This window comes from Vulpes lagopus, chromosome 8 (assembly GCF_018345385.1).
Source record: "Vulpes lagopus strain Blue_001 chromosome 8, ASM1834538v1, whole genome shotgun sequence".
Classification (NCBI taxonomy): Eukaryota; Metazoa; Chordata; class Mammalia; order Carnivora; family Canidae; genus Vulpes; species Vulpes lagopus.
The window spans coordinates 37,343,706-37,369,845 of record NC_054831.1 but is presented as its reverse complement, the minus strand read 5'-3'; the positions used below and the strand labels follow the sequence as shown (position 1 = coordinate 37,369,845).

The window sequence follows — 26,140 nt, the reverse complement described above, 5'->3', positions numbered from 1 at the left end:
CTGAGGAAAGGCAAGAACATAGGAGAACACTTGGATGGGCCCTCTTACTAGTTTATACCATCTCATTTACACTAGAACACTAACAAACAATCTCCAAAACCCATTGTGGTCTTCAACATATTATATAGATCATGTAGCCTAATACAAAATATTTGGCAGCTCTTAAAATATCAGATGAAATAAGATATTTTGAGTTATTTCAAAATGAAAAAATATTACTAAAGATTATTAGAAGAAAGGTATTTCTGAAGACTATGTACAAGATTAAATAACAAGAAAAAGTAAAAGGATCCATATCAAAAAGGGAGAAGTGAAATTGTTACTATTTGCCGAGGATACGATGCTATATACAGAGAACACTAAAGATTCCACCAAAAAAAGTTACAATAAATAAATTCAGAAAAGTTACAGAAAAATACAAAAACATACGATGTTTCTATGCAGTAATAACAAACTATCAGAAAGAGAAAATAAGAAAATAATCCCATTTATAATTACATCAAAAAGAATAAAATATCTAGAAAAAAGTAACTAAGGAGAAGAAAGACCTGTACACTGAAAACTACAAGACAGTCATAAAGAAACTGAAGATGACACAAATAAAGGGAAAGATATCCCATGCTCATGGATTGGAAGAATACTGTTAAAATGTCCATACTACCCCAAACAGTGCACAGATTCAATGCAATCCCTACCAAAATTCTAATGGCATGTTTTGCAGAAATAGTACATTCCTAAAATTTGTATAGAACCACGAGACTCCCAAATAGTCAAAATAGTATTAAGAAACCAGAACAAAACTGGACAACAAACTGATTTCAAACTATACTACAAAGCTACAGTAATCAAAATAGTATGGTACAGCACAAAAAAATAGACACATAGATCAATGGAACAGAATAGAGAACCTAGAAATAAACCCATGCACATATGCCAATTAATTTATGACAAAGGAGCCAAGAACACACAATGCAGAACAACAGAGTCTCTTCAATAAATAGTGTTGAGAAGACTGGACGGCCACATACAAAAGAACAAAAATGGAGCCACTTTCTTATACCATACATGAAAACTGACTATCCTTGTCTTGTTTCTGACTTTAAAGAAAAATCTCTCAGTTTTTCTCCACTGAGGATGTTAGCTGTGGGTTTTTCATATATGGCCTTTATTATGTTGAGATATGTTCCCTCTAAACCTACTTTATTGAGACTTTTTATCATGAATGGATGTTGTCAGATGCTTTCTGTCAGATGCTTTTTCCGTGTCTATTGAAATGATATGGTTCTATCATTTCTCCTATTGATGTATCACATTGTTTGATTTGCAAATATTGAACCACCCTTGCAACCCAGGAATAAGTTCCACTTGATCGTGGTAAAGGGTTGTTTTTTTTTTTAATGTATTATTGGACTCAGTTTGCTAGTATTTTATTGAGGATTTCTGCATCTATGTTCATCAGGGATATTGGTCTGTAGTTCTCTTTTTAGTGCTGCCTTTATCTGGTTTTGGTATCAGGGTAATGCTGACCTCACAGAATGAATTTGGAAGTTAGCCCTCTCTTTGTATTTTTTTTTGAATAGTTTAAGAATAGGTATTAACTCTTCTTTGAATGTTTCGTAGAATTTACCTGTGAAGACATCTGGCCCTGGACTTTTATTTGTTCACTGATTCAATTTCCTTGCTCATCATTGGTCTGTTCAAATTTTCTATCTCTTTCTGTTTCAGTTTTGCTGGTTTATATGTTTCTAGAGACTCATCCATTTCTTCTAGGCTGTCCAATTTGTTGACATGTAGTTTTTCATATTATTCTCTTATAATTGTATTTCTGTGCTGTTGGATATTATTTCTCCCCATTTAATTTGTGATTTTGAGTCCCTTCTCTCTTTTTCTTGATAAGTCTGGCCAGAGGTTTATCAATTTTACTGATTTTTTTTCAAAGAATCAGCTCCTGGTTTCATTGATTTGTTCTCTTGTTTTGTTTTGTTTTTATCACTACTCCAGTTTTCTTCTGACATCTATTCGCATGATAAATGTTTCTCTATCCCCTTACTCTCAACCTGCAGGTTTAGGTTCTAAAATGAGTCCTCAAGTCTAAATAACTAAAGGTCTAAAATGTGTCTCTTGTAGGCAGCATATAGATGGGTCTTGATTTTTATCTGTTCTGTCATCCTATGTCTTTTGATTAGAGCATTTAGTACATTTACATTCAAAGTAACTATTTTTTAAAAAGATTTTTATTTATTCATGAGAGACACAAAGAGAGAGAGAGAGAGAGGCAGAGACACAGGCAGAAGGAGAAGCAGGCTCCATGCAGGGAGTCCGACCTGGGACTCAATCCCAAGTCACCAGGATCACGCCCTGGACTGAAGGTGGCGCTAAAATGCTGAGCCGCTAGGGCTGCCCCAAAGTCATTATTGATAGGTATGTATTTTATGACATTTTACTATCTGTTTTGTGTTATTTCTAAAGATTTTCTCCATCCTTTCTGTCTCTCCTTCATGTTCTGCTGATTTTCTTTAGTGATATATTTGGATTTCTTTCTCTTCATTCCACAAAGAATTTTCACTTTCATCCTGGCTCGAAGAACTTGTGAGCCATGGCCGTGTCTGAACCCAACCAGAACACTGACATCTAGACATTCAGCCAGAGTGGCCAAAGGAGACTCACTCACCCCGGCAACTTCCTCATCTCACCCCAGCAACTTCCCCATCTCAGTACATGGCAGTGCCCAACAATTAGAGGCCACACTGCATCTAGAATAGCCTAGCCTCCTTCCATGTCCTATAGTCACCTGTATTATATGCTCTTCCCTCCCTTGCTTCTTGACCTCCTCCAGCACTAGGAGATCTTGCTCACTAGGCTCTGCTTCACCACAGCCTCTGTGTTCTATCCAGTGTGCTATCTGGAGAAGGGAGGGTTCACTGGCCATTTCTCTGTCTCGCAGGCTCCTTCCCTAGCCCCATATCATCTCCACTAGTTCTCAGGCCAAAAGTCACCTCCTTACAGAGAGTCCTTGATCAGAAGGCACTCTCCTTTATCCCCAAACCACTCCTTAACACACCAGCCTGTTACTTGTCCTTCAAGGCACTTACGCCATTCTTGTTAATTCATTCGTTTTTCGTCCACATCTCTCCAACGAAACTTGGAGCTCCACTTAAAGGACTGTCTATGCCATTTTCAACCACTTACTCCCAGTTGCCTGTAGGTGTGCTTAGTACAGCAGGTGTTCAATACATTTGTTGAACCAAAGAATAAAACCTCCTGTTTAATGAGTGTCCAATCTTTATTCTTTGAGCTTGGAATGGCAAATCAAAATTGCTTCAGATACAATTTTGACTATAAAATATCTGAAACATCAGAACAGCTCAGATATAGTAAAAAACAAAAAAACAAATATTCAGAGCCAGCAGAGCTAGTCTCAGCAATTCTATTAATTTGTGTGATCTCTGATAAGTCATTTCTGAGCCCAACAGAGCTGTGTGTGCAACAGAGACAGAGTCAGTCATGTCATAAGCTGTGGTGAGCATTAGAAACAACTGAGTTATGTACCAATGAACATCTTCAGCTCATAAGTAATTTTATCTAATTTCTAGTTATTCGGAGATGAACACAAAACAATACTATCAAGTGATCCAAGAGATCTCTGCTTTTTTAAGCATCCTATAAAGTGCTAACAAAAATCTCCAGTAGGAGGGAGCGACAACCCATAAGAACTCTGCAGTAGCAAAGCTGTAATGAGACACCCGTCGCCCTTGTTCCCCAAAGACCTTCGCTACACACTGCTCAAATGCATTAATATGGGTTCCCACAAGAAGGTGTAATTTAATAATCTTTGAATTGCTGAGGCCTGTGTATTTTTAAACTTGAAGGCTCAATTAGCAGCTGCAGTTCAATCACTATAGTAGCACTTGTAATTTAAGACAATTACTTCACACTGTATAGAAAACTACAAATGTAAAGAGCATGTATTTTAAGTCACATTTGCACCACTGCATTTCTGCACCCTTTTCTGAACACTTGATGTTTTCAAAGACTGTCTTTGTCCTTCCTCAAAAAGGTATAGGACACGTCTCACATCTCTTGATTACTGTGTCCCTCCTGATGAACAGTGTCTCCAATTCTCTGCTTGTTGACGCAAGAACCATCTTTGGATTGAAAACCAATCTTTTGCCTTCCATCACTAAATGTCTATTGTCTCATTACCCACCTTGCTTACTTAGAGTTCTTATCCCTCCCAAATGTAAGACCTATAATAGGTTGCACACAACCCATTGTTGCTGTACATTTTCCTTGGGCCATTAAATAAAAACATAACCTTTTCATGTTTTTAGAAACAATTCCAACGCAAAAACCTTATGGATCTCAGCTGATTCAAGTATGCCATAAGCAGTACAAATAAGCAAATGGAAGGGATTTCTTTTTAAAATGATATCATTGTAAAACTTCCAGGAGCTGAAAAACACAGAGGTGGTCATCAGGAAAATTATACTCATCACTTTATTTGGGTAAATTGACTATTTCTGGAAAGCAGTTCACATTAGCAAGACCACCTCTGGGCAAGTATAATTCACACAGCTTGTACTTATCCAACTAATAGCCAATCAGCAACGTGATAAACACATAATTGCATACATACTTTAATTGCCTTTAGTGCATATAATTGGGGAAATATTGTAATTTGTGCTTGGAAAGTATGTCATTCAACCTTCATGCAATATTCCAGAATACAGGTGCCATTGAAAATACACTGAAAAACTAACATTCAGTATCTTGTTAAAGTTAACCAGGTCTCCTAACAACAAAGTAAAACACAAACTGAGTTGAAATTTAAAAGGTAAAGCACCAGCCTACAGTTACAAAAATCAGAGGCTTAAGTTTATAACTCAATCAGCCTGAGGCAATTTCAATAATTAAATTTCCTCCAAATTTCTCTCCTTTTCCTTGTCTGTATTATTAAATCATGAGCTATAAATAGGTAGTAAACGAAGTCTAGCCTCTTGGCCTAACCTGTGATCTCTTCCAAAGCCTTAAATGCCATATACTAGGGACTCACATGGACCAGCAGAAGAAAAAAACATGAAGGATATATGAACTACTCAAGTAGAGAAAGTTTGCCATTAGACAATATGTTTCTGGGATGTCTGGGTGGTTGGTTCAGGGGTTGAGTGTCTGCTTTTGGCTCAGGTGGTAATCCCAGGGTCCAGGATGGAGTCCCATATCAGGCTCCCTGTAGGGAGCCTGTTTCTCTCTCTGCCCATCTTTCTCTCTCTCTCTCATTCATAAATAAATAAATAAATAAATAAAATCTTTAAAGAAAAAAGACAATATGCTTCTTAGGGATTTCAACTCAATGTGTGTCTTGAGCACCACTTATGTGCAAACTATTTTAAAGTTCTCTAATACAAAAAGAATGATGTCTTAAACAAGCTTTCAGCTCAGGGAAAGGAATGAAGCAAAACTCCACTGTATCATTAATAGAGGGTAGAATATACCCCCTAAGATAAGTACATGAAGATCTAAATCTAGTTGGAGAGATGGGTAGACATAGCAAAATAAGTCAGAAACAAATAATATTTCCCATGAGCAGGTATAGGGCTGGTGTTTTAGGGGAATTGGAAAACAGAACTTACAGAGTGATAAATTCATGCTTTCAATCTATCGAGTACTTAACAGCATATTAGGCGGTGTGCTAGATGCTGAGGATGTAATGGTGAGGGGTCTGTTTAATGAACCATCTAAACAGAATTGTAGAGAAAAAGCAAGGGAAGATAGATTTAAACCATCTTTTGGTAAGTTTCCTACACTATGTGAATAGTTAGAGCAATATTATTTCCATCAAGTTAAAAACCACCAATGTCCAAAAATCCATGAAGGTGATGAATCCAAAACAAAGAAATTGGGATAATAACAGAATAACAGATAATAACATAATCAGAAAAATGAGACTAGTTAATTAGAAAAACTCTATAGCACAATATATATTTAGTGAATTTATACAATTTTGTCCTTTATCATTCAAATCCTTCCTTTAAAAGAAAAGCAAAAACAAATTAAGGAAAACAAAAACCAAAAAACTCTTTCATCATTTCTGATTTGACACGAGAAGAACCTTCAAAAAAAAGAAAATCATAGTCCCAGCTATTATGTTCAAGTTTAATTTGGGGGTGGGGGGGTGGGGAGGGAAGAACAGAGCATTTTAGAATATATTTATAATTCAGTTGCTCATAACTTAATTTTCACAAAACATTAAAGATACTTGCTTTAGATTTCTAATAGACTTAGATATTTAATTTTAAAAGAGCACAACTTTGTAAGACAATTTTTCTCTTCAACCAATATGATGACTTAGATCTGTAATGACCCTACAGTTAATATTTGTTTCAGATCATTTTACTCTTTCCTAAAGTACAGGAGGGGGAAGAAGGCAGGATAAGACAGGATTTGTTACTTTTCTAGGTTTCAAAACACAGCAATTTTATAACTCAACATTCCTACTTTCTTGTGATAGCCCTTCTCCTTGCTTCTGCTCATCATGGTGTTTATCTCATTCTATTCCCATTTCTTTCTTTCTTTTTCTTAAGAAACTAAATTTGCCAGTTGCCAAAAATCTGCTTTATTTACACACCTCCCACTTGGTATACAAGTTCCCTGAAGGTCTTAATTTATAAAAATAATGCATGGCTCAATGCGTGATTGCATTATATCCACAGGACAAAATTCAGGGCCCGTGGTAGAAATTAAAGATACCAAACTTTGGGATAAATTTGCTCAAGATTCAGGGCAAATTTGTTTTCTACCATATCTGATTTTGACTACAACCTTTCAATACTTGAAAACAAACAAAAACAACCTCCACATTCCTACAAGGGAATCCACTGTCACATAAGCAAGCTACCTTCCCTCTACCACTGCCAATTTTCTTGGTGATATTAAGACTGGATTTGGTAAATATCGAGCTAGGATGAAGCTAGAATGAAGAAAAATGGGCTCACTCTAAAAAGGATGGTTTTTGACCACACACACACACACACACACACACACACACACTATGAAAATGTATAAATAACCCCTTGGGCTGGGAAAAACAGAGATAAGATATATAAGATATTTTGGATCATTTAGTCATTACTCTAATACAAACTCAGAATTAGAAATGCCTTGTGAGGTTCCTATAGGAAAGCACATGAAGCAAATATATTTTGCTCCATGAACTGAATTCATAGTTAATGAGTGTTTGCCACATGCATGTGATTGAAAACAAAATCTACAAGACTAGAGAAAGAATAATTGCCCTTTCTTGGGAACTTTTAAAGACCTTTTTTAAATTTTTTTTTTTATTTATGATAGTAACAGAGAGAGAGAGAGGCAGAGACATAGGCAGAGGGAGAAGCAGGCTCCATGCACCGGGAGCCCGACGTGGGATTCGATCCCGGGTCTCCAGGATCGCGCCCTGGGCCAAAGGCAGGCGCCAAACCGCTGCACCACCCAGGGATCCCCTTTTTTGGGAACTTTTAAACATAAAACTAAAACTCCAAATGCACACGTCTTATAATACAAAAATAAAAATGCATAATGGTAAATGTACTGTTTGTGAATTATATTTCAATAAAAATAAGAATGCATTAAATAAAGCCCAAGAAAAACTGTACTTAGAGAAAGGATCTGATCTGTCAGCTTGGTAAGGTACCTCAAGAACTTCCAAGATCAACATTTACAGACATTATCAGCCTCAGATAATACTTTAAAATAAGTATATCGAACTTTCACAAACCCAAATGATAAGAAAACACTAGGCAGCAGAAAAGGTTGAGGAAAATAAAAGTAGAGAAATGGACAGACTCAATAAAAAATAGGCCAAATCTCATGGCTAATTTATCCTCTGTCTCCACCAACACTTGGCCCAGTGATTAAAAAAATCTGACACTTGACATGCTTATGAAGATCTCATAGTTTTTAATGCATAAAAGTTATACAAAGAATATCTTTCCAAATTATGAGGTAAATATCTCCTGACACATCTCAAAGTACCTGCTTGTGCTCTGGAGAAGAGGATGGAAAAGGACCAGGGAAAAAGGACTTTCCTAGATGCTGAATCTAGTGGGGAGGATGCTGGGATCAAGAATTCTAACAGCAAGGCGACACTAACACAGATGCCAGACAGTGATGTCAATAACCCTTCTGTTCCCATTGGCAAGCACACTGCTCAATTCTCAACTCAATCTCCCTCAAACTAGCTTATGATCATCGTGACTTGTTGAGGTTTTTGCTGTTAATTTTAGGTCTCTTTTCCCTCTATGGTTTCATACAACTTTATTGAAAGCAGTAAAAGACCACAACTGGTTCACTGATTTCCTTTTCTTTCCCCTTGATAATAGGAATCAAGCAATAGGCTTCACAGTGCTTATTTCTAACATTTTATTCTATTATTCTATTAAATATGGAGTAAATGGCTTTTAGCCTTACGATTCCTACCAAATGTAAAGCTGTTTGTGCTTGAAAGTTATTTCTAAACATGAGGATTTTAAACACCTATTTTCCACTCTTCTCCACTTGTAGGCTATAGTTATATTCCAAATTGACTTCACTTCCTCCTACAGATAGTGTTGAACACATTCAATTTTAATCTAGGTTTTATCACGTATTTAACACTTTCTTTGCTTTTTGTTTCTTTGCCTAACTCAGATGTTCCATCCAGAATCATTTTCTCTCTGTGTAAAACACAGCCTTTACAATTTCCTTTAGTAAGGGTCAGCTGGTAGCACACTCTCAGTTTTGTTTCTGTTTTGTTTTTAAATCATTCTTGAAAGAATTTTTGCCTTTATAACTCTCAGTTGGTGGGCATTTCCTTCCAGCATTGAAAACACCATCCCACTATGCTCTAGCCCCACTGTTGCTGGTGGAAAGTCACCTGTTTCTCCTAAAGAAGTAATCTCTACCCTTCCCCTAACACCCTCTCCTGCTTTCAAAATCTTGCTTTGTGCTTGGTGTTTGGAAATACCAAATGGTGTTTGGTAGTATCCCAATGATGTATCCTGGTGAGGATGTTTTCACTGATCTTGTTTAGGGTTTACTAGGCTTTTCAAATCTATGGAAAGAGGTCTTTATCACTTCTGGAAAATTCCTAGTTATTATTTCCTCAGATACTTCTTCTGGCCTGTTCTTTCTTTTCTTACCTTCTAGGACTAATTAAGCACATGGCAAACTTTCTCCTTCTGTCCTTTATCCCTCAGCCTCTTCTGTATTTTCTCTCGATCCTCCTCTCTACACTGTAAGGAGAACCCAGGTGTCAAATCCACAGGAAACCAGTTTTACTTGTGCCTCATTCTCATCCTGGGGCTGTAGCCCTCCATGGGCCCCAACACAAAGCAGCTTCATTGTTCCAGTACTCCTCCTGCCTCTCTGGGCTCCCACAATTCCTTCAGTTTTTCCTGAAAATCCCTTACTATCTTGTCTTCTCTTCAGTACTTTTTAAAATATATTTTTAAAATATTTTATCCAACAGTTTTACTTGTAGTAAACTGTTGGATTTTTTCAGTAGGAGAGCTGGTTATGGTAACCTCACCTACCATTACTGGAAAACAAACTGGAGTGCAAGTCTTTAATTACATGGCTTACATTTAGAGAATTGGGAGTTCTTTCCATTTTAATGTTAAGAGGCTGGTTAAGCAAGCTCCTTCTCATCATCCAAGAACCTAATAAAAATGCATGTTGGATGTAGTCCAGGAGAATGCTATTCCACATGTTCCTGCAAGGTCTTAAAGCACCTACTGACTACCACTAGGCATCACCTTTTTACCAGCATGAAATCTCTCTGCCTCACATAGGGAATCCTGCTAGAAAAAGGAAATTTTAACTATTAACAAAACCTTAAATCCTACAATCTCTAAAGAAGGACATGGTCTCCCTTTTGGACAAATTTTATTGTCATTAATGTAATTATTCATTGCTCTAGAGCTTAAAACAAACAAATTTCCTAACGAGATTGTTTTTCCAGTATCCTAAATGAGCATACTCACAAGATAAACATACAGCTAGCCAACATTTGCCAATCACATGCCACTTCCCCGCCTGATACCCATTCCAGCACACTCCCTCCCCCAAGATGACAAATCTTCCAGATAGCATTAAGGTCATCTCGGAAGCAGTATCAAATCTTGCATGAAGAACCATGTACTTCATGGGGCACCTGGGTGGCTCAGTGGTTGAGTGTCTGCCTTTGGCTCAGGTCATGATCCAGGGGTTCTGGGATCAAGTCCTGCAACAGGCTCCCTAATGGGAGCCTGCTTCTCCCTCTGCCTATGTCTCTGCGTCTCTCATGAATAAATAAAATATTTTTTTTAAAAAAGGACCATCTACTCCAGTGTCTTCTAACATTTCCCCCCCTAGATTCCTCAGCTCACTATGCAGAGGGAAGCTCACGTGATTACACTCACAAATGTAAAAGCATATGCTCCTAACTAACCCTGGGCCAGGTACCAAAGTCACTTTCAACTCACCTGTTCTATTTTAACATTTAAAATTACTGAAGTCCTAGATAGCAGGGCAGTGCCACTGATGCCCATGTACTGAGGGACAAAATCAGAAATCTAGTGAAATTAAATATAGGGACTTATGCCATCCACATATATGAGTCTGTTGAGAAATCTCCTTACAAAACTGTAAGTATCTATACATGCTCATGTGGTCTTTCAGCTTCTAAAGAGATTTTTATAGGGTCGGCACCTTGCCACAAATTCTAACACTGCTCTCATGAACTTAACATGCTTATTTGCTGAGGACTTGCACATAACTTACAAGCCAATAATAAATTTCTGTATGATTTAAGTTAACAATATAAACATTGCAACCCATAAATTAGCTAATACAAACAACGTGTCATGAGGAGTTGGTAGATTGAATGGATTAAAAAAAGGCTTGGCATATTAAATTCTAAACATACATATCACATCACCAATTGCTATCTTGCAAAAATGTAAGAAGACCTCTCTTCTCTTTCCCTCTAGGACTTGCTTATCTGTTGTGTGTATTTTAAGTGTAGATATTGAGACTGATGAAGGCAAGTCCAGAAGGAAGAATAAAAAAGGAAGAGTGTTTCTTAACATGCTCCTCAGGACTGCTCTGATATTTCCAATTCTGCAGGAATGAAAGGAAACCATGGATAAATAGAAGCAATTCAGTAAGTTTCATAATGGAATTCTAACAAAAATAAATTCAAGAAATTCTTAAGAAAACCACCATCAACAACAAAGTCAAGGTCATATTTTGACTAAGAATTGAGTCTGCAAGGTCAATATCTAAGTTCTCTTCTCTGTCCCTAAGTGTTTTTTTGTCAGATAAATCAGATTTTAGTTTTATTCTGCTAAACTTTTCAAATCATTTACCACACACAAAGCTATCCTGTTAATTCTCTAAGGAGAGAACTGAAATAACAAAAACTATAACTCATGGATTCAATGGAACAGAAAATCCCTAAATTTAAATAGAGATATAAAAATAATCAGCCCCTAAAACTAAAATCTATTATCTAAGTTCTGCAAATGCCACATAAATAACAAATAGAAGACCTTCAAACTCAGACAATGCTAAAGTAGTTGTATATAGCCATGAAATAAAAATTTACCATGTAATTATAATAAAAAATTAGCTTTAATGAAATGAAACTGTTTTTACATTCAGTTTGGCATTATAGCTTTTGTTATTTCTACATAAATGCAGTAGGATTCTTAGTCCTACTTGAATCCCTTTGTGGAGATTTATCAATTCAGTCTTGTCTACTACTAAAACTATAATGAAACTGAACAGTAAGCTATTTATATGTCTGCAATGATTTCCTTTTCAAGATACACCAGACTTCAGTTTTATTCTGCAAAATCATTTTCAATTACATATTTAATCTCTGTGTTATTGCTTAAATTACACATGCACCACCCTCCAGCTCAGATCCTGGCTGCAGACTCTGGCAGCAGCTGCCACACATGTCAAAGGGTTGGTTATTATGTTCAATAGGAGCCACATGTGCCAGTCGGCCACAACAATTTGTACCCTATGAGCTAATTCAATCTATCAGATTTTGCTAATGTTTTTTTTTTCAAGGAACAAAGGGTGATTCCTAGTATTCATGATTCAGAAACAAAATAAATGTTATGGAAGTGAGGCATCCTAGAAGTAGCACTTTCTCTTGAAATCCCAAAACAGGTAACTATTTAGGGACTTGGGAGAATCTGACAAATAAGCTGTACCAAATATTACTGCTCTGAAAATTTATATTTCATTAAGTTGTCACTAAAAAATAGAATACAAAACCAAACTAATGGTTACCAGAAGGGAGGTAGGTGGGGCTTGGGTGAAATAGGTGATGGGGATTAAGGAGGCACTTGTGATGAGCACCAGGTTATATATGGAAGTGCTGAATCACTAAATTGTACACCTAAAACTAATATTACACTATATGTTAACTAACTGGAACTTAAATTAAAAAAAAAAGAATAGAAAACAAGGAAAGGATTCACATTCATGTGTTTGGGGAAAGAGGGTTGCTCTAGAACAATTTTACCCACAAAAAAATGGAAGAGGGAAGGCCAACAAAAAGTTATGTCAGGCATCCTTATGGCTCAAGACCCATAAGAAGCAAATAACATTTCAAACACTGATATCAATTCTTCATACAGATGCAAGTAAACTTCTGGTAAATCAGGCTGAAGTAACCTGCTTCAGATTTTTCTCCCAAGTAGCCAACAAGCAGTAGGAGTAAGTTTCATTAAAAACTCACCCTCAGTCCTTATACAGATAGCAGAGAAAATGGACGTCTTTTTCTTCCTTTTGCATTAAGGACTGAGCACCTATGTTGACAGGGATATGGAGCAATAAAAATTTGTACACACTCCTGCAGAAAATAAAATTGGTAGAACCATCCTGGTGAGAAATTATGTAATACTGACTAGCCCAATTTCTGTTTCTAGGCACATACCTGAGAGATTCCTACACATGTATCTAAGAGACAAGTATATACAATGTTTTTGGCAGCATTTCTGATAATATAAAAAATGCAAAGCAATCCAAAATGTCTGCCACCAAGTTTTAAATCCCAAATAGCAACTAACTAGAACTAAATATATGAACGTGTGTCAAAAACATGAGTGAAAAAAGCAAACAGCACAAAGATACATACAATAGGATTTCATTTACATAAACATGAAAAAATGCCAAATAAATTTACATATAGCATATGGATATATACACAAGTATGGCAAATGTATGAAAAAATTCCAGAGGGTGGTTTCCTCTCAGGCAATTGGGATAAAGGAAGAGAACTAACAGCCCTTCAATTATCTGTAATGTTTTGTTTCTTTTAAAATCATTTTGGCAATCTGTCTTATCTCCTAGTTATGATTCATCTGCTGATTTCTTGCATCTTATATGTAGACAATCATTTTATATTATTAATGAAAGTTATCTATTTTCATCCTTTGTTTCTTTATCCTGTCACATTGGAGATAGCACCTTTAATATAATGTTAAAAAGGACTGTTAGCAAGGAATGTGACTATCTCATCTTTTTTTTTTTTTAAGATTTTATTTATTTATTCATGAGACACACAGAGAGAGAGAGAGAGGGGGAGAGAGAGAGAGGCAGAGACACAGGCAGAGGGAGAAACAGGCTCCATGCAGGGCGCCCAACGCGGGACTTGATCCCGGGTCTCAAGGATCATGCCCTGGGCCAAAGGTGGCACTGAACCACTGGGCCACCAGGGCTGCCCTCATCTTTACTTTAAAAGGAATATTCTATCACCATTGGTTTTGGTAGATACATCTTATCAGTTTAAGAAAGGCTACTTCTATTTCAGGATGAAAAGTTTGTTGCTTACTGATAAATCCTCATTAAAAAATTTTTCTGTATCTAATTAGATAATTGCATGGGTTTTTTTTCTTTTATCTGTTAATGAGATGAAAGTATATTATCAGATTTATTTTTTAAGAAAACACATTTACATTTCTGGAATTAAACCCAGCTAGATCATAATGTACGGTTTTTTTGTTTCTTTTTTTTTCTTTTTCTACATTCCTGGATTGGGTTTGCCATTGTTTTATTAAAGAATTTTACCTCTCAAATTCACAGCTGAGATTAGCCTATAATTTTTCTTTACCATTCTGCGCCTACTGGTTTTGACTCAAAGGTTACATTAGCATCAAAATACGTTGAAAGGTAGTGAGACTTATTTTCTGGAAGATTTTTCTTTTTTTTAATATTTTTTATTTTTATAAATTTATTTTTTATTGGTGTTCAATTTGCCAACATATAGAATAACACCCAGTGCTCATCCCGTCAATGCCCACCTCAGTGCCCGTCACCCAGTCACCCCCACCCCCTGCCCACCTCCTTTTCCACCACCCCTAGTTCGTTTCCCAGAGTTAGGAGTCTTTCATGTTCTGTCTCCCCTTCTGAAATTTCCCACTCATTTTTTCTCCTTTCCCCTTTATTCCCTTTCACTGTTTTTTATATTCCCCAAATGAATGAGACCATATAATGTTTGTCCTTCTCCAATTGACTTATTTCACTCAGCATAATACCCTCCAGTTCCATCCACGTCAAAGCAAATGGTGGGTATTTGTCATTTCTAATGGCTGAGTAATATTCCATTGTGTACATAAACCACATCTTCTTTATCTGGAGGATTTTTCTATAAAATTGCAACTGTTTCTTTTAATGCTTGATAAAACTAGACTATAAACATTGCAAGACTGTCTGGTGTTCTCTTCCTAGGGAAGATTCTAGGTAGTGATACCACATCTTTAATAGTTGTGGGGGTTTTCTATTTCCTTCAATCTGATGCTGACAGTTTTGTATTTTGCCTGCTGTCATTTATAACTATGTCTATAAAAACAGCAATCTGGCCTATTAAAAGCACTCAAATATTTGTTGATATAAGTTTGGAAGTTAAACATACATTTCTCTATTTTCTGAGCACTCTCTTTCATGTGGTTTTTACTTTTATATCAATGAAGAGGAAAACCCCCTATTTTTAAAAGCAGCATTTTTAAATCTGTGTTCCTGTCACAAGAGTTACTCAACAAAAAAGAAATTCAAATAAGTTTGGTTAACAAAATATTCTATATCTAATTCTTTAAGATTTACAGTACAATAAATTTATTAAAGATTGCATAAACTTATAGTAGAGAAATCTATTTTTTTAACTCTGTATCTCACCAAAATAGCCATAGATCCCATTTCTTCCATAATGATTAACATTTCAAAACATGTTTTAGAAAATTAACAATCAGGAAACACGTATGTCGCATTGTGAATGAAAAGAACCAAAAATACAAATATCATAAATACATTAATATATAAATATGTGGATATAGTCTACCAATATATATAAACACATATATATAAATATATATCTATACAGAGAAATAAATAAAAATTTATGTGGGTGTAAATATATGTGTATGCAGAAATAAAATAGATGTTCTACTTGCCTCAGAAAAGTTCTTAGACTCTTGACCAAATTTTTAATTGTAATTCTTTGGGTAGTGGGATTACAAGCGATTTTTTTTGTTGTTGTTTATATCTATTTTTCTACATTAAATGGATTGATTCTAGAAAGGGAGTAAATGAGGTTTAAAACTATTAGATTACCATAAAATCTAAGTTAGCCTCAGAACAAAGGGTGATAGTTAAACACTCCCACTAATCAAGTGAACTTCATCAAAGGTTCTGTCTTAGATACACCTTGGAAGTCATTCCAAGCAAAACATGCTCAGGTCTATCTAAGTTACCTCATAATGGAAAACAATGCTTAAAAACAAAACAAAACAAAAAAAAAAACAATGCTTAGAAACCATACACAGAATCAACTTCGTTGACGGAGGAATTTGACAGACTTAAACCTCTGATGTAATTTTTCCTCCTATGATACTCTGGCTGCACTGTCACAGCAAAGAAAGTTGTTATCTCAGGCTAAGAATGCCATCATTAAGCAGTTGTCATGATATACCTTTATGATACACCATGCAATTACCGATTATCTCCACTTAGGCAGTCAGCAGTAGTTAAGAGTCATCAGGGACCTTGACAGGTTATGCCTTCCTGTTCTCTTGCTGTTGATGCTTTCAAGGATACCATTAACAATAGAGGTGGACAAAGCCTTCTCATTCACTCCCATCAAGGCTGGATTGCATAGACATGGATCACCATAAATAAACCCATTGGATGGGAATGATTTTTGACACAGCTACAGTAGAACAAAAGAGTACTACCAACTCTATTTTTTTTTTTTATTTATTTATGATAGAGAGAGAGAGAGAGAGAGAGAGAGAGGCAGAGACACAGGCAGAGGGAGAAGCAGGCTCCATGCACCGGGAGCCCGACGTGGGATTCGATCCCGGGTCTCCAGGATCGCACCCTGGGCCAAAGGCAGGCGCCAAACCGCTGCGCCACCCAGGGATCCCCTACCAACTCTATTTTGTAAAAAAAAGTAGGTTTAAAGTTTTGATTGAATCAATTATTTCAAGACCATTTGTGACAAATACCCACCACTTTCACTTAAACAGAAAATGTTAAAAGAATATTCTTTTTGTTGATAATTTATTTTTTATATCACATTTTATGATACATTAATAGAAGAATAAATTACCCATTAACTTGCTTATCAGAATAAGGAAAGAGGTCACCATACCAACCAAAGTTCTGTCAAAAGTTCTGTTAAAACTCACAGTAATCTCTATACATTCTTTCTCCCATTCTTCTCCACCCAACTCTTTGAACCCCCTCCAATCAGGCATTTACCTCTATAACACCCTGCAAACAACTCTTAAAAGGTCACTGCTGACCTCCACTTGCTGAATCCAGTAACAAATTCTCAGACCTCATCTCACTGGATCTGTAAAGTAGCAACTGATACAGTTGTTTGTCCTTCTTAAAGCCCTAATTCTTTTTTTTCCCCAAGATTTTATTTATTTATGATAGACATAGAGAGAGAGAGAGAGGCAGAGACACAGGCAGAGGGAGAGGCAGGCTCCATGCCGGGAGCCCGACGTGGGACTCAATCCTGGGGCTCCAGGATCGCACCCTGGGCCAAAGGCAGGCGCTAAACCGCTGAGCCACCCAGGGATCCCCTTAAAGCCCTAATTCTATATTTGGTTTCCAAGATACCAACCTCTTATTTCTCTTCCTACTTCAGTGGCCACACCCGTTTGGCCTCCTTTGCTGGCTCTCATCTCCTAATCTGTTACACAATAAACTTTCCCAGAGCTTAATTCTTTTTTTTTTTTTTTTTAAGAATGAATGAATGTGGGATGCCTGGGTGGCTCAGCGGTTGAGCGTCTGCCTTTGGCTCAGGCCCTGATCCCGGGATCCAGGATTGAGTCCCACATTGGGCTCCTTGCGGGGAGCCTGCTTCTCCCTCTGCCTATGTCTCTGCCTCTCTCTGTGTCTCTTATGAATAAATAAAATATTAAAAAAAGAATGAATGAATGTAAAAAAAGAATGAATGGATGTATTTATTTGTTTGCTTGTTTGAAAGAGACAGAGAAAGTGCATTAGATTGGTGAGAAGGAGCAGAAGGAGAAGGACAAGCAGACTCCCCGCTGAGTGTGGAGCCTGATGGGGGGCTTGATCCCACACCCTGAGATCATAACCTGAGCTGAAATAGAGTCAGATGCTTAACCAACTGAGCCACCCAGGCCTCCCTCCGACCCCAGAGCTTAATTCTTAACCTCTCTGCCATCTCTAATCAATACTGAGGGTCCCATCAAGTCTTAAGAGTTTAAAATGGTACATTGACTACTTCCAAGAATCTCTTTCCGTCCTGGACCTGTTCTCTGAATCCCAGACTTGTGTGTTCAACTGCCTGGCAATATCTCATCACCATGCAATCCTAACATACCCAGAAAAGACTTCTGATTCCCCCAACTACACTTGCTCCTCCTACAGTCTTCATCTCAGAAATGGCAACTCAATCTTTCTAGTTGCTCAGAGCTAAACCCTTAGAGTCCTATCTTCTTAAATCCCAACATCAATATATTAACAAATCCTGTCAGTTTTACTGTGAAAATACTTTATGCCCAGAACCTCACCACCTCCCATTACCAACACTGCCAATGTTCTGATCCAACTTTCCCCATCACCTCCTACCTGGCTTGGCACAACAGCCTGCTAACTGGGCACTCTGTTCCTGCTTCCACCTCCCTTTAGGTCTACACCCATCCTAGCAGCCAGATACTGTCAAAAAGTAAATCACATCCTATCACTCTGTTGCTCGGACTCCACCAATGACCACCCATTTCATTCAGAATAAAATCCAAGTCATAACAACAACCTACAAAACTACAAGGTGAAGCTCCTGCCATTTCTCTGACTCTCTCACACACTCCACAGCTGAACTTGCTGCTCAAGAGAGTAGGAAGGCACCAGCCTTGGAACTTGGGTGAACCACCTTCCTGGGACACTAGTCCCCAGATATAGAATGATGATGATATGCCAGGACAACAGGTATAAACTGAAACTATCCCAGGCAAAGGGAGATGTGCAGTCCCCTGTCCAGACAAGCACCCAGGCTCCCACCCTCCACCTCTGCTCAAATACCATCCTATCAGAGAGAATTACCAACCAACCTATGTAACAGAGTAACGTCTACTGTTTCTGCTTTTCATGTTCCCTTCATCCTGCTTTATATTCCTCAATAACTTAACAGTCTCTCTGCCCTTTGTTTTTTTTAAATTTTATTTATTTATTCATGAGAGACACAGAGAGAGACAGAGGGAGAAGCAGGCTCCAGCAGGGAGCCCGATGTGGGACTCGATCCAGAGACTCCGGGATCAGGTCCTGGGCTGAAGGCAGATGCTCAACCACTGAGCCACCCAGGCATTCCTCTCTCTGCCCTTTAAATGTTAAATACCTTTGGAGGATTAAAATAATTATTAATTTAACATGACTAAATTAAATCAGATAAAAACTTGCTCATGCAACATTTCTAGTATACCACAAAAAAGATGTTGAAGAATAAATATAATTATAAATGATCTTACCAAGTACATAAGTATTATTGGGATGGCAGGGGAAAAAAAGGGAGAGGAATTTTTTAAAAAATATCTTAATACCAGCCTTAGAAAGAAGAAAGTTTCACTACTTTTAAGAATTGCTAGGAAGTTTGAGAGCGAGAACTCATGCTGAGCGTCTGGCACTCACAAAGAAGCATTCAACACATAGGAGCTTTAATTATTGGAGAAGCGGTCTTGTCCACAGCTTAAGATATACAACCCACATTTTCTGCAATGCAAGCACTTCTAAACATATCTTTCTCGAGTGTTTTCTTCCTACCAAAAAAAAGCCATCATCATAGCGTGCATTAAAACATTACCTTCATCTTCTTTTTAATTATTGAAGTATAAATGACATATGATGTTGTGTTGGTTTCAAGTATATAACACTGATTCAACAATACTATGCATACTCCAAGCTCACCATGATAAGTGTAGTCAGCATCTGTCACTAAACAATATTATTACAATATTAACTGTATCCCCTATGCTATTTCTGGGACTTCTCATCTCTATGACTTATTTACAGATGGCCAACAGACATATGAAAAGGTGCTCAATATCACTAACCATCAGAGAAATGTACATCAAAATCACAAGGAGATATCACCTCACACCTGTCAGAATAGCTAGTATCAAAAAGACAGAGGTGTTTGTAAAGATATGGAGCAAAGGGAACCCCCATGAACTATTGGTGGTGATATAAATTGGTGCAATCACTATACAAAACAGTATGGAGATTCCTCAAAAAAGTAAAAGCTGAAATACCATATTATTCAATAAACCACTACTAGGCATTTACCCAAAGAAAACAAAAACACTAACTCAAAGGATAAATGCATCCCTATGTTTATTGCAGCATTATTTATAATAGCCAAGACATGGAAACAACCCAGGTGTCCATCAACAGATAAATGGATAAAGAAGATGTGGTACATACACACACACATACCAATATTTTGGCCATACTTGGCCAAAAAAAAGAAAGTAGTTTCACCTTCATCTGGAAGGAGCAAATGACAGTATACCTGTGGGTATATACTGTGGGTACGAATGTGTGCATGTGCTTACATATTGTAAACGTACTTTAGGTAACTTACGATGGAGCCACCTGTCACTAGAAAAGAGACCAAACTAGAAAAGTAGGTTTTTGTAAAAGAAAAATAGAAAATAAATAGTAACTATGACTTACTAGGAGAATTTGCTGTGAGTCAAAGACTTTTCTAAGCACAGACATCAATCAGGATTTGAACGAAGTCAGGCATTCCAGAACCTGCTTCCTTAACCACTATATGCTATTAAGTCTGACAACTGTTTTGTGCTTTGCCATGAGAACAACAGAAACAAACTTCTGAGTGGCACACAAAGTGTTCATGGTGACTCTACATGTCATTACAAAGTAAAGGATCTGTTGTATGTTAAAGGCCTTTTATAAAATCAACCACATCAGTGAGGTCCCATAGCATTCTGGGTACTCCTGACTCCCCCTTCTTGCCTACAAATTCGCCAGTACTAAATATTGTTTGCTGACGGATTTTCACGATCTATTTTTCCATCCTCTTCTATGTTTTTCTCTATATTGCAAGGACTGCAAAGCTAAAGACAGCATTTCCCAGACTCCCTTATTAACAGGATTCAGGGTAGATTCTATCAACAAGATACACTTGTGTAAGATTTGGAAGACAGAAAAAAGAGAGCTATTCCTTTTCACCAGGGGAAGTATACCACATTCTACCCCCGCAGTACCAGCTGCATGGGTGTGGGAAGCTGGAAGATCAGTAGTGATTTCCTCACCTGCTTGGGTTTCAAGGCAGTGAAGGATCATCAAGGAAGAAGATGATCTTACCACCAGTGGGAAAAAAATGCCAGTTATCTATGACAAGCAGCATCAAAGCAGTTATTTAAATTATCATCTATGATATTTTTTTCTCTGCTTTTCCAGCCATCCTCTTGCTTCTTCCCTAGAACACCCTACTTTTCTTTTCCGAGCCAGCTGTATCCCTAGAGTTCTCAAAATCAGAGACAACTGGCCAAGTTCCAGGAGCAGCAAAGAAAAACTCAAGTGGTGCAGGCCTTCAAACTTGAAATTAGTATTTATTAAAGATGACCTGACAGAGGAGGAAGTGGGTTTATCAAATTCTGCTTCTAGACATCATCAAAAAGTAACTGCGACACCAGACTTGTAAACAGCTAGAAAGTTGGAAACAATAAATATGAAACACTGGACAATAGGAAACTCAGGGCTAGGATCCTTTTAAGAAGTGAAAAAAATGAGATGAGCTTGCACTTATATGTGAGATGAAGTGAGAGAAGCTAGATCCAATGTTTCTAATTCTTGGGTCATTTCCTTTGTTTCTCTCTCATCTGCTTCAACCTCAGAGCTCTACAACCTAAAAAGCTCAATTTGGGAGCTTCACAAGGATCTACTACTATATACCTAATTTATTTATATTTCCCTAGCATTCTGCTTTTATTCCATTCCTACCAAATGAAATATTTTGAGAACAGGAATGCCTTCACCCTGACTAAAGAATGAGGGGCAGGGAAAAAATGAAAGGGGAGGAGGAGAAGGGGAAAGAAGCAAAGGACTCTAGTTAGAAATATGTAATACCCTTTGGAGTATGGAACGGAAAAAAGTACATAGAAATTGTGCCTCTGTTCAACATATACTGAGTACATGAAAGTCCTTATACAAAAAGATGATGTTTAATACTGGTTAGGAAGAAGAATTCTTAACAGGTTGCCAAGAGAAACCAGGCACATCCCAAGAAACTTATTTGGTTTCACAAATTACTCCTTGATCTAGGTCAACCAAAAGTCCAAATTTGAACCTGTGGCCCCAGAGCGCTATGTAACATCAAAGTCCATCTCTTGGATTCCATAGAACCCCCTGGCATGAAAGGAAACTATAGCCTCACTTCTGAGTTACGACCATATGAGACTTAATTTAAGATTGTGGATGCCTTGGAACTAGAGGATCATCAGCAAACAAGGGAGCTCCTGGCACAGATATTCTGGGTGTGCTCATAGGCTATGTAGATTCATTCAAGGGTGAAGCTCCCAAGCTATGGAGCAGTATCTTGCCAATGGTGCTTTGGAAAGTACACAGACTCACCCCCTTACTCCTGCCTTTGGAGTCCTGAAGAGGTAGAGCATGTGTTGGCCTTCACAGTTGGATTCGGGGCCTCCCAGATCTGCAAGTATAAATGCCCTGCAGCATATCTCTTTCCTTTCACTAACCCTGTCATCTGCACTTAGAAGAGGCTTTAAATATACTGCCTGAAGGGTGGTCCTGGGTTCCAAGAAGTAAAGCCCTTGTGACGAGTCCTGACAAATGGAATCTCATTGCTCAAATGGTTTCTCCATATCAAACTACTTCCCAGGTCACTGGTTAACCTCAAATCAGTTCCCACCCCTGGTCTCATCAGAGGCTTTAGGTCATGACTGGGCCTGTACAGGTCTATAAAATGCTCAGAGAACCATGCTGTTCAATCCTCATGTGGCATTGGAATGTCAGGGGAATTAAGTGTATATGTAGCCTACTCCTATATAAATTCAAACAACCTGACACATGAGTATTACCTTTGTTAAAATGTGTCCTAGAAAGAAAATCCCACAAGTCTCCTTAGTAACCTATTCTGGAGTGAACCATCCCGTTTAGCCAATCAAAATAGGTCCCATTCACATTTTAAATGCACAATTCTAGATAAACAAAGGAAAGCATCATGAAGCAGTGTTCCAAATTTACTATTTTTGGTATTTAAAGATAGGAATTTATGACAACTATTCATAAATAACAAAATAGAGTAGTTTTATAATTATTTTTTAGTTAAAAAAGAAAAACTCTCATCAGTTATAATAGAAATAAATAAACAAAGAGTTTAATACAGTAAAAACAAACACTACTTTTGAAAAACCACTTACATCCAAAGAATCTTCCTTCAACAGGATGAGGGCCATATTCTGTGATACCAACCGGCAGGAATATCCTAGAGTTGAAGAAAGAGCAACACAAGTGAGTTAGTTTATCATTCCTTCCATGAATTCATCACTTTTCAATAGCTTTTTTTTTTTAAGATTGTATTTATTTATTCATGAGAGACCAAGAGAGAGAGGCAGAGACACACAGAGAGAAGCAGGCTCCATGCAGGGCGCCCAATGTGGGACTCCATCCCGGAACTCCAGGATCACTCCCTGGGCCAAAGGCAGGTGCTCAACTGTTGAGCCACCCAAGCGTCCCTCAATAGCTATTTAATTTCAGCCTTCCTTCTTACAGCTTTCTTATTACCTTTTTAAGCCTGCTGGGGAAGACAAAGGAATTGGACAAGTGGCAGGGTAGGAAATATAAGTTCTTTAAGTAGATTTTGATTCTTGCAGACAGCTTGAATAGAGCTAGCTGGGGAAGTCTTCATAACTATTGGCTAAAACAAGTATTTGTCAATTTTCTGTGGATTTTTATTTATGCTTGTATAACATCTGTAAGTTTTGAATTATCTTTTAAAAACAGCTAACACTTTAGGAAGATACATGGAATCTAATGGTGCTTCCAAATCAGCATAAACAAGTCTACCCTACTATCAAGATTCATTTGTTTGTTTAAAAAGTAGGTAACTCTCACAACAGATTTCAAAGGAATACTACATACATCAAGGGAATCACTTTTCCTACCCAAGTTCAAAGCAGTCCCCACTTCAAGAATTAAACCTTAGTTTAAAAAAAACCTTTAGAACAAAAGTACGTATTCCAAAACTGATTCTTATCAATAATTTCCATCACATTTAAAAATAATTATCGTTATAGGCTAAAGAAGATACTCTTCTACTTTTCCTCTCAGAAGGTGAACATATTTCCTCTGAACCACTTCCCTACTCAGGCTTTGCAGTCCACTCCAAAATACCTAGAGACACTGTGTGATACCACAGACCAGGATGAGAGGTCCCCCCCTCAAAGTAGCATACTAGAAAAGAGCAGGTCCAGCAAATCCTAAGACCTGGCATGTCTGTCAGGACTGGACTCTTTCTTTCAAGCTACCCTCGGTGTCCCTTGAGAGAGCTGGCACTTCTCACCAACCTCCAATCTCAATTTATATCATTGAGAAAAAGCAAGAAAAGAATCCCTCCACCTAGAAAACTGGCACTCACAGGTTTTTTTTTTCCCCTCAGCACCTGAAGATAAAAGATTAATGATTCTCAGAAACATGAAATGAATCATCAGCACGGAGAATTACAACCTCTGAGCAAGTATCTATCTGGGTGACAATCTCAAGGAAGGGGCTCAAATAGTGCTGTCCCTAAGGCAAGTAGGACCCTGGATCCTCCTCCACAGAACAGCTAAAATATCCATTCCTACAGATGGCATATTTAAGTGGAAAAGGAATCAGGCATTTAACTAATGGCAAGTCCCAGAGCTGCTGCATTTAAGTGACAATTCCACTCAATAGGGCTTTTTCCCATGCTGAGGAAACCCTATTAAAAGGCACCAAATAGATTCAAGACACACAAAAATTAAGACCAAGAAAAACCTTGTTTTGCTGTTGTTGTTTAGGAAGGAGAGAGACAATAAATATTTGTTTATTTTGGAATGTACAAAGTATATTCTTCACTAACAACTGCCATTTCAGAAGAATACTTTGTAGATCACCTCAGAACATAAGTCTTTAAGCACAAACTTACGGTTTTTCATTCAAATATTTTTTAAAGCAATACCATAAAGATATAGTCCAGACCGTTAATAGTAGTTACCTCAAGGGAATGAGATTATTTTGCTTGTTAAAACCACTATACATTATCTTAAAAACTAAAACAAACTGAATAATTTAAAATCATAATGCCACATAGGCAAATGCCTGTTTAACCTCTAAGACAAAATAAAGGGAAGAAAGACAAAACAATTTTCTATACATCTTCAAACTTGTTCAAGTCCATACTTTAACAATAATGATGAGTAAAAATGAGACTTTCCCACAATGCCATTCAAAGTTCTGCCTGATAGGACTGACATAATTGAAGTCTTTGTCTACCATTAAAATTTTACAAATGTATTCTTTTTTCCTATCAATTCTTAGATCAGGTCCAGAAGGGTGGTCTACACTTTATTTTCATTTACAATAGGGGATGTTGCACCTTTAATTATATCCCACTATGGGAGGAGTACTCCTTCTTTATATCCCCAGAGACCTCAAGCAACTTCATGCAATAAAGACTGTTACGATTTTAGTATAACTAACGCAAAAGGATTTGCCAGTAGTTTTAGATTTGAACAACAGCTGCAGAAGTGAGCTATAATTTTTAAACCCTAGCTTGTTGCTTTATTTTCTATTTTTCAGGTTCAGCAAAATGCTGCTTGACAACTGAAGCTGCACAAAGATATTATGGAAAAACTCTAAGTATTTTTCTAGTCATTGCAGGAGAGGCAAGAAATAAAACCACTGACACATCCATGAATTTAAAAACACAAAACTATAAGTTTCTGGAAATAGGTTTTGTGTGTTTTTTTTAATTTGGAAAATGAAGTGAGATTCTGCTTAGAGAATTATCACACAGAACACCTGCAGTGACAGAACATGGAAGTTAAACACAGTTAATTGTGACTTAGCTAATGTGGCAAATTAAATTATGTCAACCCCAGTTTGGTGTGCTTGATTTCTAATGTTTGTGGATAAAATGAGATCAACTCTTGGAGAAGAGCCAGGTATGAAATGTCAATCCACACTTGTAAATTGAGGTCTAGTTCTTTAATCTTGCAATCTAAAAAAACGACCATAAAAATCAATGAGAGAAGAACCACTGGGATTTCACTTTTTACTGTAGCTGAAATTAACAGCATACTACAAAAGTGTTTAGTCTTTCTACTACCTGAGTATAACCAATATTCAAAGCAATCAAAATATTACAGACTTAATGGTACTTAGAACAGGACTTCATTTTAAGAAAATAATCATCCATGCTAGAAAGTATCACCAAACCAAATCTCTCAGATCTTGCAGTCATTCTCTCTCTCTTTTGAGATAAATTCACATTGTCAAAGATACCCAAATCCAGACTTCTTTGGAGACATTTCTGGAAGGGTTAGGAACAGTTATCCTTACTAACCATGTATCT

The 26,140-nt window shown here is 37.2% G+C and overlaps 1 protein-coding gene across 1 annotated transcript in view; it reads right to left on the bottom strand.

The window, feature by feature from the left end:
• Window positions 1-26,140, bottom strand: part of LOC121496476 (phospholipid-transporting ATPase IB-like) — a 593,036-nt gene that overhangs the window by 364,083 nt on the left and 202,813 nt on the right. The window contains exon 24 of the mRNA XM_041764812.1: window positions 22,965-23,029. Within this exon, the coding sequence (XP_041620746.1) occupies window positions 22,965-23,029 (65 nt within the window). The remainder of the gene's footprint in view (window positions 1-22,964; window positions 23,030-26,140) is intronic.